This window comes from Mus caroli, chromosome 17 (assembly GCF_900094665.2).
Source record: "Mus caroli chromosome 17, CAROLI_EIJ_v1.1, whole genome shotgun sequence".
Classification (NCBI taxonomy): Eukaryota; Metazoa; Chordata; class Mammalia; order Rodentia; family Muridae; genus Mus; species Mus caroli.
Window position 1 is genome coordinate 86,067,484 of NC_034586.1, and position 18,764 is coordinate 86,086,247.

The 18,764-nt window shown below is 36.6% G+C and overlaps 1 protein-coding gene across 35 annotated transcripts in view; it reads right to left on the reverse strand.

Moving 5' to 3' along the window:
• Window positions 1–18,764, reverse strand: part of Nrxn1 (neurexin 1) — a 1,073,594-nt gene that overhangs the window by 576,356 nt on the left and 478,474 nt on the right. For 25 of the 35 annotated variants that reach the window (XM_029470970.1, XM_029470959.1, XM_029470968.1 and 22 more), the window contains 3 exons: window positions 10,587–10,970; window positions 4,170–4,373; window positions 1,664–1,690 (listed from right to left, as the gene is read on the reverse strand). In XM_029470970.1, coding sequence (XP_029326830.1) covers window positions 1,664–1,690; window positions 4,170–4,373; window positions 10,587–10,970 — 615 coding nt within the window. The remainder of the gene's footprint in view (window positions 1–1,663; window positions 1,691–4,169; window positions 4,374–10,586; window positions 10,971–18,764) is intronic. The other 10 variants (XM_029470969.1, XM_029470967.1, XM_029470965.1 and 7 more) reach the window with 1 other exon arrangement.

Here is an 18,764-nt window from a genome sequence, read left to right on the forward strand (position 1 = left end):
GAAGAGGAAGAGGAAGAGGAAGAGGAAGAGGAAGAGGAAGAGGAAGAAGAAGAAGAAGAAGAAGAAGAAGAAGAAGAAGAAGAAGAAGAAGAAGAAGAAGAAGAAGAAGAAGAAGAAGAAGAAAGAATCATATTTGACTTGGTGAATAGGAATAATTGTCAAAGTGCACGTTTTCCTTTTATAAATTTAAAAGTGAAAGTTTTATTTCTGTTCTTAATACAAATAAAATGAAAGGACTACCTAAAGTAGATCTCAAGAAATGAGTATTTTCACCACAAGAATTTTCTCCAATTCAGCAGGAATCAGTAGTCTACCATTAGGTTAAGGTACAAATCCACCTTTGAAGATAGCACTCTGTGGATATAACTTCACCTGTCTGCACTTCTTCACACTCAGGCTTATAGAATCAGGTCTATTAAACTTATAAAATTATTTTTCAGCCAGGCATTCAAGAAAATGATTGAATATGAGGTGATGCATACTTGAAATTGCATTGGGGTTAAAGATCAGAGAGAAAATATTTAGGAATTATTTTGTTTATGATAATGTCTAAGTGCCTGGCACTGTTGTTTATAGTTTATAATTCAGTATTTATTCAGTGATTTATCAGACTCACCTTTTTTACTTAAAAATATTAACACACAAGAGGACAAATATGGATCACTTATGTAGACACTCAAGAATATGCAATAAAATACATTTTAGTAGAGAAGTTATTTTGCTTTTGCAAATTTTTCCCTCAAAAAATGAGTTGTTGCTTCATGGAAACACAGCCGTATATTTCAGGAGTCCCACCAATGCACAGGCAGTTTTCTTCCAGGGCCAGAGACCAGAATCTTACTATGGCAATGAGAGATTAGAGGTTTATTAAAATCATTTTATTACATAGCTAATGAATTTGTGGTCATTGGAAGAGCTTCCTTTATGTGGTCAGCAAAACCTGAAAAAGAAAAATCTAAAGATTCACAGAAAGAATTGTAAATGGTTTACTTATTATTTAATGCTGGGGCTCAAAATAAAACCACAGTCCTTGTATCTTTTCAGATCTCCATGAATATCAAATAAAACTCAGTCCATGCATCTTTCTGACTCATCATTTAGCATGCATATCACATATTTGAATGGTTTTAGTTATTTTTGTAGATATATGATCAGGATGTAAAAATTCATCATGTAAATTGTCTTAATAATCAAGAATGTACTCTCCTGGTTCATGGTTTTCTCAGAGCATAAGATCAGGAAGAGCATACTGTGTCTATATAAATCTTTGTATGAGTTTAGAACATTGGTTAACCATTCCCAAAATAAGATAAGTTAGACATCTCTTTTATATATTTGAATTAAGTGATAAAAACAGAAGGAAATAAGGCCCATGGTATGTTTTTCTATTTAATTATAAAGGAAACTATTGGACCTCAAGATCTGTCCAAATGCCTTCTGCTTCAAAATATATGCCATTTCTTTCCCAAACAGGAGGAACTTCAGTGGGAAGTCCTTTGACTGGTTTAAATATAAAATGAATTTTTACATCCCAGATGATGGACTGCTTCATCATGAGATTTATAAATGTATTTCTCTTACTCTCTCTCTCTCTCTCTTTTCCTTGACTAGCTTACATTGTAATGGAGGAAAAACAGTTTAAAAATTTTGAATAGGCACTTACTGGAATTACAGTTAATCCTGATACAATCTAGATGGGGAAGAATAGATGAAAAATGAATATTTATCCTTCAAGGTAATAGCTGCAGACATCCAATAAAATTACAGTCCACCCTTCTGGGGACAGACACATGCAAATTTGGCCACTCCATATCATTATTCTTTATGTACTTCTAGAACCCGGATTCATTGTTATGAAATTGTACCATTGAAAACAAGAGAACATTTAAAAATATGGCCAATTCAAACAGAGCTACATGGTGACAAATCTAAGTAACATAAGAAGTAGTTAACTGTCAAAGATGCTTGGCTTAGACTGGTCGCTACATTCTCCCCATCTGTGAAAGAACAGACTGTTATCTTCACCAAAAGTTAAAAGTGCTCCGTCACAATGGGGTACAGTGCAAGCTCAGCTAGGCTCAGACATCTTGGACTTCCAAAATCTAATATCCCACAAAGGCTCACAGAAGTCTTTAAAACTTTAACAATCAAATAGAGAAATAAATAAAATTATTCTTTTCTTATTCTAGTATGTTTGTATATTTCTCCTTTGATTTTGATTTTTCTGGGACACTAAATGTTTACAACCAGATATTGGTAGATTTCACACCTTGCATTCACAGAAGGAGAAAAGAAAAAAACTTCATGGACCCTTAGAAAATCCAGTGGCTGTAGAGTAGCCATCCCATGGAGCGCCCAGGCCTATGCCTCTCTTAGGAGCTACCAATACTGTCTTAATGCATTGTGTGGCAAGTTCACACTATATTCCTCATCTTTTCTTTTGTATGCTTGCTTCACATGAAAGCAGATATAAGAACAGAATTTCTGGTGTGAATAACAGTGGTTATTTTAAAATAACTATATGGAATGTTTTATGGAGAGATATATGCATCTTGGGGTTTATTATTATTATTTAATGCCTTTGGGGAGCATGAAAAATATAACCTAGATTCTGTGTCCATATAGCTAAGTTTGTCATGTGTCGTCAACCGCATCAGAAAAGTGGTTGCAAACAGCCAAGGACCAGCAGCTACACAACTCCTTCTACAGAATGCTTTGCTGGTGATAATCTCTCTAACTGTTTTCATTTTGAACAACACAACAGCCTCTTGGTGCAATTAAGCCATGTATTCAATTTCATTGTAGTAACCCTAATGGTCACTAGAGGGAACGCTAACAGAACAATAAAAAGTAGTGTGTATGGTTTTTTTAACTAATAAACGTAGTTGAACTTGTATCAATTGAATGTAATTAAATGCAATATGCTAGAAAGAATTTATTTTCTATTTTCTAAGCTATTACTGTACCCATCACAATTTGAATATGTAGGATTGTCACGAAAGTCATGGGTTGTTCTGTTAACATCATCTTTCTAAAAATAAATCTATATGGTTTCAAAATTTGGTTTTCTTCCTCTCCTGATTCGTGTTTGCATGTGTGTGTGTGTGTGTGTATTTAATACTGTCAAGAAGTACAGTAAAACCTCATTCATTTTCACTTCTTTGATTTTAATGATAACATTAAAATTTATTGGGCAGAATATTGAATCTTCTCTTGGTGTGAGGATGTTATTGGTAGGGGGTACCTGTGAAAAGAGAAGATTTTGAAAGGTCAAGCTCAGGTAGAAAAATAAATTCAAGGATTCAGAAGAAGTTAATGGCAGAACTTGCAGAAAATAGAAATCTTTATAGGGACCTTTCATCTTCATTGGGTAAAATAAACGTCTAAGCCAGACCCTTCTCAAGCTTCACAACTTGTAGTAATTTGAGGTTTTAAATTAAATAAAATTTAAAGTGCTCAACTTTTAAAATTAAACAGTTTAATGTTTTCTTTGATTTTTTTTTATCACTCCATAAATCATCCAGATCTGTGAGGTTTTACTGTAGCAACCTTGTTGATGGTGCCTCTAATCAGGAAAGCATTATCAGTCTGTAAAGGAGCCTGTGTCCTTATTGTTCTCATGGCTGTTTGCTGAGGGCCGCAGACTTTGGGCATTGAAGGGTTGTGGATTGCTGAGTGACAGCAAGATATCCCACACATTACTTAAGAACAGAAGAGATGGAGGACCACAAAGATGACTATAAAAGGAGAAGCCCATGGAGGAAGTAGGAGCAAGTATGAATTGAATATTCCATGTGCATGTTATCTTATCTAACATATTCAGACATTTGTTTTTGCAAAGGTGTCATCTATGACCCATTAAAACATCAGAAAATATAACAGGAGAAAAATTCAGCTTGAGGCATCTTAAAACTTCATAATTCAAAGTTTGAAATTTCATCTCACTGATAGGGCGTCCCCGTAGCCTTGTTGGTAGAAATCACAAAGCACTAAATTATGAGTATAAAAAACATAGAAAAAAACCCATAACATAAAAAAAGTGATGCCCACCAAAGCATTACTCAGTTGTTTTAACTTTCCATAGCAAACAGGCTAGTCGATAAACATTTGCAGGCAAAACTGAATAAAAAGTGAGACATGTTAGCTGAATTGTGGAAGGCATGTTTTACCTAGATTGACCGTGAGTTTCACACGTCCTGCATCTAGTTCCAGTCGAAGGGTATCTGCAGAGTCTCTAGAAGTGGTCGCCATCAAGATACCATATGCACGCTGGGATCTGAACCGTAAGGACACGTCCTCAGCCTCAGTGTGCATCACCACCGGAAGCTGAATTTTCATGAACATGCTCCCGTCGTAGCTCAAAACCGTTGCCTCTACGGAGGGAAATGGATACAGTTTCCATTAGTGTAGTGCGCGCACACTTGGGAGAGAGGAGGCTGCTGAGCTTTCTTTCCGGGACATCAGTGGTAAAATCATCTCATCTGATTCAGAAATGAGTTTCTTGTTTTGTAATGGCAAGGGACATGCTAGCGAAGAGTCCCTCCTTTGTTAAGTGTATACTAACAATCGGAAAGCCCCTCTACCTATTGCATATGTTATAGTATTGACCACATGGGGCTATCAATGTTTCATGTGTATAAATTCCCTTATAAAAAGCATGGGCATGTTTTGAATAGCTACAGAGTAAGCCTGATGGCAAAAACTTCAATGATGTGTGTATGCATGGCCAGTGAGAGCTCTAACTATCCTACAAGATTAGTCAGTGTTGGGGTGCTGATTGATGCTGCATGAGCACAAATTGAAGAGGATGTTCCTGGAAGATATCTAAGGTCAGGAGTGACTGGAAAATCCCTGGGAACAGAAGCTACTGTCAATATTTTTTTTTCACATAATCAACTCTAAAATTGAAATATTACTAAAATGTAGAAATCATCCTCTCTATCAAAGCTAATCTTCTAAAGAAGGAAGTAAAAATCAACTACATAAAACAAAAAACTACAACAAATCATCCAATAAGCAATAAGACTTCTACTGTGTTATTGTGTTTAATGAGAAAAGCTTTTAAGATACCTTAAACCATAATCTCATAATCTCTTCTTTACAAGTAAGAAATAATTTAAGAACAAACCTGGTGTCCTAAATATTGAAATACCACTAAAGCATCTGTAACTTTATTCATGAAATATGGGTGTGGCCAGAAATAGGATTTGGATTTCTGTGGGTATGTTTCTAAATTGAGGCATATGGAAATCACAACACTATACTAAAGGAATCCTAACGTCACTACATGAAGGAATCAGCATCAAAACTGCTTCTGCCAGAGTGCTTAAGAAACAGCACCCCTCAGTACTCAGTACCATATGATGGTGAGACACTGAGAAACAAGTCTGAGTCATGTTGCTTTCTTGTTGTTTCTGGTAATTCAAAAATGCCACTTAATAAAGGAAAAGCTACCCAGGATAAAAATAAAGGAAGAGAGACTTCATTACTTCCATTATATACATAGCATAGCCATTGGCTTTACCACCACACAGCACAGCTTTGTGGCTGTAACTATTCATGGTTATGGTTCTTTTCTGGTTTGGCTTTCAAAGTTTTTATATCAGAAAGTCACGACAGTCAGAAGCTTTTCTAAGAGACTTATCATTTGTTGCTATTCAAGGCTTGAATGAGTGACTTGAATCTCTAAGTATTACACATTGTTTCCGGGACTCCTAGCCTTGAGCAGGCTAAATAGACCTTGAGTGCTTATCACCTTGGGTTTTAGGACCTAGTTGAAGACACATTGCCACATTTGCAATTTCCTACAAGAGCTTTGAGGAATAGAATGAATGCCTGCTGAGCTGGCTTTGCAACATAATCCAGCTGAAACAAAGGATGGGTCTGGGGGCTCTCCCTATATAAATGCACTGCTGAATATTAAACTTTGAGCCTTGATCAGAACCTTTGTCTTGGCTTCATCCTTCTCCCACATCCCATCCTTTTTTTTTCAGTTCCAGCCTCCCTTTCAATTAACCTAGTTATCCATGGCTGATGGATGGCTACAACCTATAAATGTTAGGTCCTTTCAGACGTCTGGATTTTGATGAGCAATTCTTCTGAACAATATGGCTCCCTCCTCAGATTGAACTACTACCCCTCTTGTTTTCAATTGTAACTTATTTGTTTGGATGGTGTCATTTGCAACTGCTCTTAGGAAAAATGCTCTGAGGAAGCAGGTCAGTCACTCACCACTCAGGCACCATAGAGCAACTGAGCCAGACTCGGAGAGACCCCATAAATGCTTCTTGAATTAGCAAGTGCTATCTACACTGAAAGCACCTGAAATACCTTTTTGGCATGTGGATACAAAGCTTGTATAAACACTCCCCAGAGCAATAAAACATTTATTATGTCTACTAACAGACCAAGCAAATTTGTAATGTCTGACAAAAAAAAAATCAGTTTAATTTGAAGGTGAAACTACAAAATGGTTTTGTTTTTTACATTTTTTATTAGATATTTTCTTCATTTACATTTCAAATGCTATCCCAAAAGTCCCCCATACCCTTCCCCCACCCTGCTCCCCTATCCACTCACTCCCACTTCTTGGCCCTGACGACGTTCCCCTAGTCCAAGTTTGCTAGACCAAGGGGTCTCTCTTGCCAATGATGGCCAACTAGGCCATCTTCTGCTACTTATGCAGCTAGAGATACGAGCTCTGGGGTTACTGGTTAGTTTATATTGTCATTCCACCTATAGGATTGCAGACCCCTTCAGCAACCCCAGGGTGCTGGGGCTCTGTGTTCCATCCTATAGATAACTGTGAGCATCCACTTCTGTATTTGACAGGCACTGGCAAAGCCTCCCAGGAGACAGCTATATCAGGTCCTTTCAGCAAAATCTTGCCGGCATATGCAATAGTGTCTGCCTTTGGTGGCATGGACCCCCAGGTGGGGCAGTCTCTGGATGGTCCATCCTTTCATCTTAGCTCCAAACTTTGTCTCTGCAACTCCTTCCATGAGTATTTTATTCCCTATTTTAGGGAGGAATAAAGTATCCATGTGTTGGGCGTCCTGCTTCTTGAGTTTCATGTGGTGTGCAAATTGTAACTTGGGCATTCTAGGTTTCTGGGCTAATATCCACTTATCATTGAGTGCATATGAAGTGACTTCTTTTGTGATTGGGTTACCTCACTCAGGATGATATCCTCCAGATAGATCCATTTGCCCAGGAACTTCATAAATTGAAAACAAAATGGTTTTATTTATCCTGTTACACCTGTTGTTATTCATAAGTCTAATAGCTGAAAATATAAAATATAATCTTAAAATATATTATTTTATTTTCTGTTATCAAAATTTTAAATTAAATAAAAGTTTCTCCATGTAACAATGTTGTGAAAGACAGACGTCAATGTAGATACCCCTGAAGTAGCTTCCTAAGAATGACTATGAGGTCACAGTGAGATCTATAGTGATACTTGAACTTATTTTTCCTTTTCTAAACTTTGTTCAATCATGCAAACCAACAAATAATTCAATAAAATGTATGTATTAATCCATTATAGATTGCTTTGTTATTTTGCTATCATATAGATAAAAGGACTAAACTATTATTAGTTTATTTGGCTTAATTAATGTGCGTAACTACTCTATTATATAATAATATTTGAAATAATTTCATTTTTATTTATAAATAGCTCAATTTGAACACTAAGTTGAGAACTCATGTTTTTAGAAATATACAATCAACAATTAGTCAAATATATTTTGAACTATAACCCAGAGTAGGAAAAAAAATTCAGCTCATTAGCCTTTACTGTTGTCCAAAAGGAGTCAGGAATGGCATAATAGTAAAGTAATAGAAGTTGTCATTTCAAATACATCTCAGTGTGAAGATAACTTGTTGATAAATGACAACTGAAAGCATAAATGATTCCTCATAATTAGAGTTGATGTTTAATTAGGCAAGAAATGGAAAATACACAAGGTTGGAGTCTAGAACTTCCAAATAAATGTAAGACAACATTCTGACATTTGAAGGTTATGCTATTAGGCAGCATCTTTTAACATTTGCAAAAAAGTATTTTGTCATTTGGAACATCAAAAGAGAGTCCTTCCTTAGGATAATTCCAAGACATTTCTTCCCAGCAGGGAAGAAAATGTTTCAACTTTGTCTTCTCTATATCCTTCTCCCTTGTCATTAGACTTGATAAATTTGCTTTCCGCAGTATTCCTGGTTTCAGCCTAAAGTGTACACCTGTGCTGAGATTGCTGAAAGGCAGTCACATATTGTGATCAACGATGAAAATCAGACAGGGAGCCAAATTATATTGCTCTGAAATCTGTCCCTCCATCTGTTAGAATGTTAACAAACAAGTATGAAGTGGACCTCTGGTGGCACCAGTGCTCTTATTTCACATTATCTCTGAGAATAATTTTCATGTGATCTAAACTTCAAAACTCATTACATTAAAAAACACATAAAGAAAATGCAATAGTTAATATCTATGCAAGACACCATTTCTGCATTAGCCTTTCTTAAAGAATCAGTATGTATAGAAAAACACTACCTTCCTCTGTAAGTCACAGATATTTTTGGGATGTATTTTTCTTTGCTTTCCTAACATGGAATTAAGCATAACTGCAGTATCATTCTATGATGTGGCATATATAGCCTGAGCCACATTCTAACAATTTATTTTTAACGTTAATACAGAGACTTTATATCTGTGATTTTATTTCATGAATTGACAGTCAACTTTCATGATTAACAGCCTAGTTTGGCGAGATTGTATCTGGAGAGGATACAGAGTTAAGCATTTCCTCTGGAATTTGAAACTCAAAGGTCCAGGGATACTCTTGTGTTTGCTGAACTAGGGCACAGCTGAGAACTGGACAGAAGCCACATTATTCTGTGGTATTGAGCCTGGCAACCATCTTATAACACTCTTGTTCTCAGGATATGCACAGTCATGTGGATAAAACATCAGTCTAGAAGAGAAATATCTTCTTGCAATATACTGTTCTAGTTCTGAACAAAAACAATATGATACCACTATTTTATTCTCAAGAAATGACTAACTTAGAGACAAAGAGATCTGCAGGAATGTCTAGCTAACCATAAATCAAAAATGTATGTTAAATCCTAGTGATGATGCTTGCTATTACACTTTTATTTGAGATCTGAATAGGATTTCCATCTCTACATCTAATTACTGCAGGATATAAATATTCCCTTTCTTCTCTTCTGACTCAGAAAGCTCTAACATTTTTAATTTCATTTTGCCATGAGTAGTAGCAGAATATTGCCACAGGGTGGTACACCATGCATATATAACTGGCTGCTTTTGCAATTCATTTGGCAGTAGAGTTACACACTTTCTCTAGCTGCATTTAACCAAGAGGCATCCGGATAACTGGCATGTTTTTGAGTGATTAAAACTGAAACCAAATTTTAATTCACAGACGTCTGCTAATCTCACATTGTGCCTAACTGTATTTTACTGTGTGAGCTATGTCATTTGTTCCTCTCTCTTGGCAGTTTTCCGAAAAACAATAAAAAATAAAATAAAATAAACAAACTAATTAGTACAGAGAAGGCAAAGAGGATACTCATAAGCTAAAGGATGACAAATCAGCTAGGCTCATGTGTTAATGCACAGGAATTGCAGTAGTTCCATAAGGGGGATGACTAGGTTTACATGTTGTGAAGCAATGTATTGACCTCTCTAGTTTTATTTCTGACATAAGAGTGATGGTGTTTTAGTACATGGATTAATGTATAATTGTGCTATTTTGTTAGTATTAGTGTTGACAGTCATGCTGACAAGCTAATGTATTTAAGATTAACAATAACAACAACAACAAACAACCAAAATCACTGAATCACTGTTTATAAATGCCTACCTTGTCTTTTTAAACGTTTAGGTTAAATTAGAACTATTTTAAGGTTGAAGAAAACCAAGTAACTGTGTATTGCTTTAGGAGAAGTGCATGGTAATGGTTAGGTTGAGTACCTCAAGGACAGATGCTATTTGTACCATGAGAGGATGATGGAGCAACTCATCGATATTTTTTTCCATATTGATTTTTAGTTTTATTATAGAAAATAAGTGACAATGAGTGTAGTCACTAAACCATTGATCTAAAGTCATGAGTTGATTGATGGATATGCTTGCTAGCCGTTGTTTTTCTGTGAGCAGGGGGTCTTTATAGACTAGCTGTTGACATAATCCTCATCTGTTTTCAACACTCATCCCTCTCCTGGCAAAAAGAGAGGACGAGAAAATCAAGTACCTTTATATTTTTCTGAGGGGTTTGACTATACATAGTCTGCAGAGAAAAAAAAATTAGACATGTAGGTACAACCGTGAGCAGTTGAAAACCAGGCAAAAGAAGCATCCATTGTGAGTCAGACATCTCATCACACTTTCAGAGCAGTGGACACACTTAACCAAGCCATTTGAAAATTATTAAAGGTGCCCCAGTCATTTGTGTCCGGTCTTGGGATGTGGACTACAGGTTACTTCACGAGAAGTTGCCATGTTTCTGTTAGTAAATGTTTCTTGCAGGGGACTCGTTGCTAGAATTTGGAAAGCCTACCTCTCTCACAGGACCTGCCGAGATAGCCTGTTCCAGAGCAATCACAGACGTATCTGTTCCAGCCATCTCTGCACATGCCGTTGTTTTTGCAAGGATTGCTAAGGCACGGTTTCGCTGTCTCTTTTGAGCAGGATGGCTTCACTCCAGCAGTGCTCTGAATTTCTGCCATCTGCCGGATGTCTTTGCTCTGGCCATCAATGAATAGATCCCGGATGCAGCCCACGTAGCCATAGTTGAGCAGAGCAGTCCACACCTCGGTAGGGAAGACTAGGCCAGCCTTATTTTCTGGCAAGCCACCCAAGTACAACTCATCATCTAGGTCCAAGATCTCACTCTCACCGGGAGCTGTGTAGGGAGTGCGTAGTGTGTTGACAGAAATGGTACCTGTTACAAGGACAAGAGAATATGAAGTTATTTAGGCATGCAATGAGCTCTGGTTCTCTCCTTTCCCTTTCTTCAGTAGAGTGTCTTAAGACACATTTCTATTTTTATACTTTTTTATTATTTTAAATTAAAATATAATTACATCATTTCCCCTTTGTCTTCCATCCCTCAAAATCCAACCATATACTTTTCCTTGCCCTGTTTCAAGATCATGGCTTTTTAAAAAATTTAATTATTGCTACATACAGATATGCATAGTCATTTCTTTTTTATTTCAATGTTTAATACTTCCAAGTAAGATGAAGTCATCTATGGGATTATATAACGTTAGAAATAAACAAATTACAATTAATGTGTTCCTATTTGATTCCATAAAAACCACAGTATATACACAACTAATATTGGTGTCATCTTTAAACAATAAAGAAGTAGACATTTTCTGCAATGAAATATATGTGTGTGTGTGTGTGTGTGTGTGTGTGTGTGTGTGTGTGTATTTGTATGAATTTGTGAGCCAAGGAAAGATCATTTATTCTTTGGCTGATTTGATTACTCTGCTTGATTGAAATATTTCCAAAGTCCAAATGAAACTTTTTATAGTGCAAAACTATATGGATTCATTTCTATGCTTTGGGCTTCCTTATAGATATGCATGTATAATAGAAGTCTGTCCTGTGTGTTTAAGAAAACACATCAGACCCTGGATTGTATCAAACAACCTCAGGAATGTTCAGCCTTACACTTGGTGAAAGATTCAACAAAAATCACTGGCTTCTTTTTAAACCACGCCACTTATTAAAATCAATAGTGTCCTTTTCCTCACAAGCTGAAAAAAGTCTATTGATTTATAATTATCCATGATTCCAAGGCTCAAGTGTTAAATGAACAGTTATTCATTCATATGGAAATAATTGAGAATTATAGAAAAATATGGAATCATTAAAAATGACTGAAAGCACATTTCTTTAAAAACTTAAACACGTCAGACCATAAAAATTCCTACTAGTAACTTATCATCCAGAAAATATCTTTTTCTCTATGATGCAAATTATATTCACAAAACACCACAAGAAGAACTCATTACTCCTACATTTGTAGTTTTGGATTAAATTATAATGCGAGGCGGGGTGGGGGTGGGGGGAGACAGAGACACAGAGAGACAGAGGCAGAGACAGAGACAGGAGGGTAAGAAAACAGTTAATACCGGTGCATTTCTTTGGAGCCCTCAAAGCTCAGGGAGGAAACGCAAGTACAGCCATGTAGTACATTTGCTTGCAAAGAAACCCAAAGACCAGGGCCTTTCCCTAGTGAAAACATACATTTACCTAAGAATGGGCGGCTGATGGTCCCCACTCTCTGCCCAGGAATATTTTAAATCCTGGCAGCAGAAACCATCTTGAGCTAAGCTTCATAAAGGGATTGTCTTTCTGTGGGAGAAGGGCATGGAAGCCACTAAAAGAAACTGCCCAGCTATCCAAGTCATTATGGGGACATTTGTTTCTTTAGACTTTCACGGAATGCAATGGAAAATCTCCCAGGGGAGAAACATAGACATTGCTATTTTGGTCTTGCCAGGAAAGGTGAATGGTGGGGAATTTTGATAGAGGCTGTTTAAAAAGAGAAAAAGAAAAAGTACTAATTTATATTCCTCTCATTTGTGGCAATGTTTAGAAGAAAATTCTCAGAAGCACATTAGACCTATAAAAATGTTTTTAAAATATAATAAAGGAAATTATAGAAAATGAAATGCATAATATTGAGGTGAATGGACTCATACCTAACATAATGATCACTACATTCACTTTTAAAAAGAATTGTTTTGTAACCCATATTGTCCAAAATACCTCAGCAGCAAGTGCATAGATGGGCCCTATCCTCAATAGCAGTTAATGTGAGTTATAAGCTGAAGAAAGCATATCTTGAGAAGAAGGCAAAAAGGCAGACACAGAAAGCAACAGGCTAGAGGGAGGACAAATTCAAGAAGTCTTCCTGGAAACAGAAGTTGATAAAAATTATATATGTTTAACTGAGAGGAACTATCTGAGAAACACAATGTAAAAAAAACAAAAATACAACACTATGAGGAAAATGGGATACTTTTCTTTAAATAGCTTTTGCCCAAATTCCCCTTTTATTTATAGAACAAGCTTAATTCAGCTAAGGAAGATTAAAAAGCAATTGGCAAAACTAAATTGCTTTTAATCAGACTATTATAGTTCACAAATAAGGAGAATTCTCAGACATTTCTCAAACACAGGAATTTATTGGCTTAAGCAATGTTATACTCGCTGTTGCCGCCATATTATATCTAGAATACTCACTTGATCTGGAGTATGTGGTGTGTGTCTATGTGTGTCTATGTGTGTGTGTGTGTGGTATGTGTGTGTGTGTGTGTGTGAGAGAGAGAGAGAGAGAGAGAGAGAGAGAGAGAGAGAGAGAGAGGAGAGAAGAGACAGAGAGGCATAGAAAAAGAGACAGCAACAGAGAAAAAAAGAAAGACAAAGACAGTGAATCCCTATGTATTTTCTTATGTGTGATATGAATGCAGTGTGTGTGTATGTGTGTGTTGTGTATTAATGTGTGTATAGGTATCTGTAACTGTGCGTGATATGGAGGCCAGAGCAGGACATTAAAGCACTCCACTAAAATGTTCCAACTTGTTCCTTTATATCATGGTCTCTCACTGAAGTTGGAACTAGTTATTTTCAGTTTGGCTGGTAGCCAGAAAGCCTCAGTCTCAGACCTACCCACACCTCTAGGGTACAGGAGTACAAGGGGTCACATCAATCTTGTTATATTAGTGCTCAGATCAAAAATTTAGTTTTGTGGTATAGTGGAGCCTCTTTTAGGTATATGCCCAAGAGGTCTTGGGAAATAGCTATTCCCTGTTTTTTGAGGAACCATCAAATTTATTTCCAAAGTTATACAAATTTGCACTCCCACCAGGAATGGAAGAATGTTCCCTTGTTCCACATCCTTGCCAACACATGTTATCACATGAGTTTTTTATATTAGCCATTCTGAAGGGTGTAAGATTGAATCTCAGAGTCGTTTTGATTTGCATTGACAGGTGACTAAAGATATTGACCATGACTTTATGTGTTTCTAGGCCATTTGAGACTCTTCTGTTGAGAATTCTGTTTAGCTCTATACCCCACTTTTTAATTTAGTTATTTGGTTTGCTGGTGTATAATTTCTTGAGTTCTTTTTATATTTTGAACATTAGAGCTCTGTGGGATATAGGTTTGGTGAAGATTTTTCCCATTGGATAATTGCTCAACTACATTCACAGCATCTTTATTTATAATAGCCAGAAAAGTGGAGACAACCCAGATGTCCCTCAACCAAAGAACAGCTAAAGAAAATGTGAGACATTTATACAAAGGAATTATATAAACTTGGCTATTAAAAACAAAGACATCATGAAATTTGCAGGCAAATATATAGACCTTGAGAAGATCATCCTGAGTGAGGTATCCCAGACCTAGAAACACAAGCATAGAATGTACTCACTTATAAGTGGACATTAGCTATACACTGCAAGATAATCATGCTACAATCAATAGACCCAAAGAAACTAAGTAATAAGGAGGGCACAAAGGAGGATACTTGAATCTCACTCAGAAGGGGAAATAAAGTAGACATTGGAGGTAGATGGAGGGAGGGAACTGGATGAGAGAGGGGGTGAAAAGGGGAACCGGGGTAGGTTAAAGTATGGGGAGAGAAGGAGTGAGTGAATAGACTGGGAGAGAGAAAGGAAATTGGTAGGGAGACATTGCTGGGAATAGCTAGAGACCTGGGCTGAGGGAAGCTCTGGGAGTGTATGGGGTTGACCCTAGCTGAGGGTAGTGAGACAGAAATGGCTACTGCATGTAGCCATGCAGGACTTCCAGTGGAAGGGAAGACATCAACCCATCCACAAACCTTTCAGCTCAAAATGTGTCCTTCATACAAGATATGAATGGATAAGGATGCAGCAGTGATTGAGGGAATAGCTGGTTAATAACTGGCCCAATATGATACCCATCCCATGGGAGAGAGCTAATCTCTGACATTATTAATGATACTCGGCTGTACTTGCAGATAAGGGCCTAACATAACTGTCTCATGAGAGGGTTCATCCTGCAGCTGATGCCAGACTCAGAGACCTGAAATGAAGCAAAACATCACCTGAAGCTCAGGAAGTCTTAAGGAATTGGGGATAGGATTGAGGGAGCCAAAGGTTCAAGTACACCATGAGAAGAACTAGAGGATCAAGTAACTTGAGTCCACCGGGGCACACAGAGACTAAACCACCAACAAAAAAACCTGCAGGGGCTAGTCCTAGAACCCCTACAAATTTGTACCAGATGTGTAACTTGGTCTTCATGTGGGTCCTCTAAAAATTAAAGTGGTGGCTATCTCTAACTCTGTTGCCTGGATACTTTTCCAATACCTAGACTGCCTAGTTGGGCTGCAGTGGGAAAGGATGCCTTTACTTTTGTTGTGACTTGATGTCCTAGGGTAGGGTGGTAAGTGAGGAGGCTTCTATTTCTCTGAAGAAAGAGGAATGGGTAATAGAGAGAAATCTGTGAGAGTGAGACTGGAAGGTAGTAGGGAGGGAGGGCTGTGGTCAGGATGTAAAGTGAATAAGAAATCAATCAATGAAAAAATAGACAAAATAAACAAAAAACAAAGACTCATTCTTCATGCTTGCACAGAAAACTCTCTTAAGTTCTCAGCTCCCCCACCCCAGCCTCCCATGTCTATACTCTGAGAGACAAAGCTTGTGCTAAGTATTTCACACAATCACAGATGTCCCACTTAACAGTGAAAATGAAGAAACTAAAGAAACTTTTATGGGGTTTAAGGGCCTGCTTTGAACAAAATATTATATACAGTTATGTTCTGGTGGGTGGCTATTGACATGTCCCAGGTAAGATGCTCCATACAACTTCTCACAAGTTATACTACAACAGTTTTTTTTAATTATATTTTATTTTAATATAAGTGTCTTACATGTATACAATGCATTTTGATGATGTCCAGCCCCCATCCCCACTTCCCTAGTGCCTCCTACTTGGTCTCCGTTGTTCCCATTTTATTCTACATTTATAATTCCCAGAGTTCAGTAAATATTGCCCTTATATACGCAGGTGTAGGGACACCCACAGGGACATGGTAACCAACCTACCAGTGACCACACTCCACTCTTTCTCCTTCCATAGCCATCAACAGCTCCTTCACAATGTGTGGGCCTCAAGCCCCCATCTCCATAAAGTAAATTTTTGCTGATCATAATCATAGTTAAATCATAGTTTTCATGTATATCAGTGGGTACATATGGGCCTGAGTATATTCACACGAGCACACACATGTGCTCTCTCTCTCTCTCTCTCTCTCTCTCTCTCTCTCTCTCTCACACACACACACACACACATTGAAAAAAATAACCTACAATATTGAATTTTATTTCTTCTAGGTACTCTTGTGTTTTCTGTGTTCTATTCATTTGTTAAAACAAATTCTGGTTGATCAAGTATGTTTTGGAGCTTAAAAGATGGAAAGAGCTCAGAAAACACTAAGGGTCAGATGCTCATCAATTATGAATCTTCACATTCCTTATTTTCCTTTCAATGTTAATTTTTGTGTTCCTGGGGAATTACCAATAAAATATTAGACAAAAAGTTAAAGGGAACTAATTCTATCTCTATTCAAACATAATCCAAAAGACTTAGAATGTTGATTTGATGAGACTCAAAGCTAAAAATAGATGACATACAAATATGTGTACTAGATATTCATTGAATATTCTTTCTAAATGAAGTATGACCAAAATAAAATCAGTCTTTTCTATGCATGGTCAACATATATGGCCTTATATCTTAGAAGTATCTCTGAATATATTGTAAGGAGAAAGCATAGATGTTGAAAAATGATTTTTATATTTTGAATATTTTTGAAAATTCAAAAACTGTAAATTAAAAAGACATCCCATTGTTGTGGCAAAGCTCAAATAGATGTTTGCCTTTCAACTTACACATGTGTGATAATCCCTGACTAGACATATATGTGATTTCATTTGTAAAGTTATTTAATGGCTTTACTATAAATATTACTCAAGAGACATATTTAGTTAAGCAGCAGAGTTATCACAGAATTGAATTAGTTCAAATCATTTAAGCAGGTACATATGAGGTTAGTAAAATTTAAATATAACAGTTCTGGCGTGGTATGCATTCCATAATACCCCTTGTAGTAATTGCACTTGAAGTTTCTAGTACATCAAATTAATACTTTACAGAAAAGAAATACTATCATATTTCAGTAATTAAAATTTGTGGAAGGTATCCATGTATAAGAATATATTTCAACAACTGCTTCATTATACAGTACATAAGAATCCAAAGCACTTGGCTTATAAAGGAATATAACTGCAGCACAATCCTGGGACACATGTGTATTATGTGATTTTGATGAACAAACTACATTCATAACATTAGCTTTTTAAACTTCATGTTTTAACAGCATAGGAAAGGAGACTAAAAATCGTCTAGTAAATAAGGTAATATTTGTATAAGAATATTCCAAAGCTTAAGGGAAAATTCAATTTTCATGGATCTTATGCATAAATGAAAAATCTGCACAAAGCATCTCTTTGTTAGAAAAGTTGAAATCAACTTTGTCATTTCTTATGATGTTCATAATTTTCTACTGGCTTTTTATCCCATTTACATTTTTTCTTGGCTATTATAGTTCCATAATTAGCTTTTATGGTGAATAGAAACATGGATGGAAGATGAGATTTTAAGTAAGCTAATATGGTCTCAAGTTTCAAATTACTATGAATGTGTAAATTGCTAGAATGAAGGTTTAGTAAATAACATACAGTGATAGAAAATGCTTTTGTCTGGTGCGAGGAAACTAATATTCAATGCCCAGCTCTTCAGATGGCAATTTAGCCAAACAGTTTGATTCATGGTCCTCTCTGTAGCTTTTATGCAAATTCAGCGGATGGACAGGATCACCACTAAAGGTCCACCTTGAGTCATTCGTGGAATGACTGAATCTCACAATCTGAGTTAAATGTCAATCCTATCTTTCTGTAATTCAGCACACAAAAGAGGTGGACTCCCGAAACTTATATATTTGCTAAATTTCTAACTCTAGTAAGACTCAAACTCAGTGAAAGTGTACAATAAAATCAGACAAGCCGAAGAATACATTAATAATAAATACAGCAGGATGTGAGACACCAAATGCACAGCTCTCCTAAAACTATAAGAAATATGTGAAAAGAACACTAAAATATTAGTGTTTGGGGGCTAGAGGGGTCAAAGGATGATGAGACCAGTTGTATGGCTATGATTTTTCTGTTACCTTCTATTGTTTTTTTTTTTTAATGTCACATGTAGTACTTAGTTAAAAAATGAAAAAAATGTTAGAAAACACAAAAATACCATGTTAATATTTCCTTTTGAAATTTTACCTGTGAGTTCAGGAATCTAAGGAATAGGACAGTTACATAAAAACTTCAGAACAAAGTTTGGAAGCCTTAATCCCTCCCACTGCAGAGAGTAAGAAAAGGTACTCCACCCGTATGGAGCAATGAAAACAGTAGTTGGGATACTGGCTAATAGAACCAGTTTTAAATTACTATTGAAAATCAAATTAACCTATGGGGTTGCAGTTCCCTTTAGCTCCTTGGGTACTTTCTCTAACTCCTCCATTGGGGGCCCTGTGATCCATCCAATAGCTGACTGTGAGCATCCACTTCTGTGTTTGCTAGGCCCCGGCATTGTCTCACAAGAGACA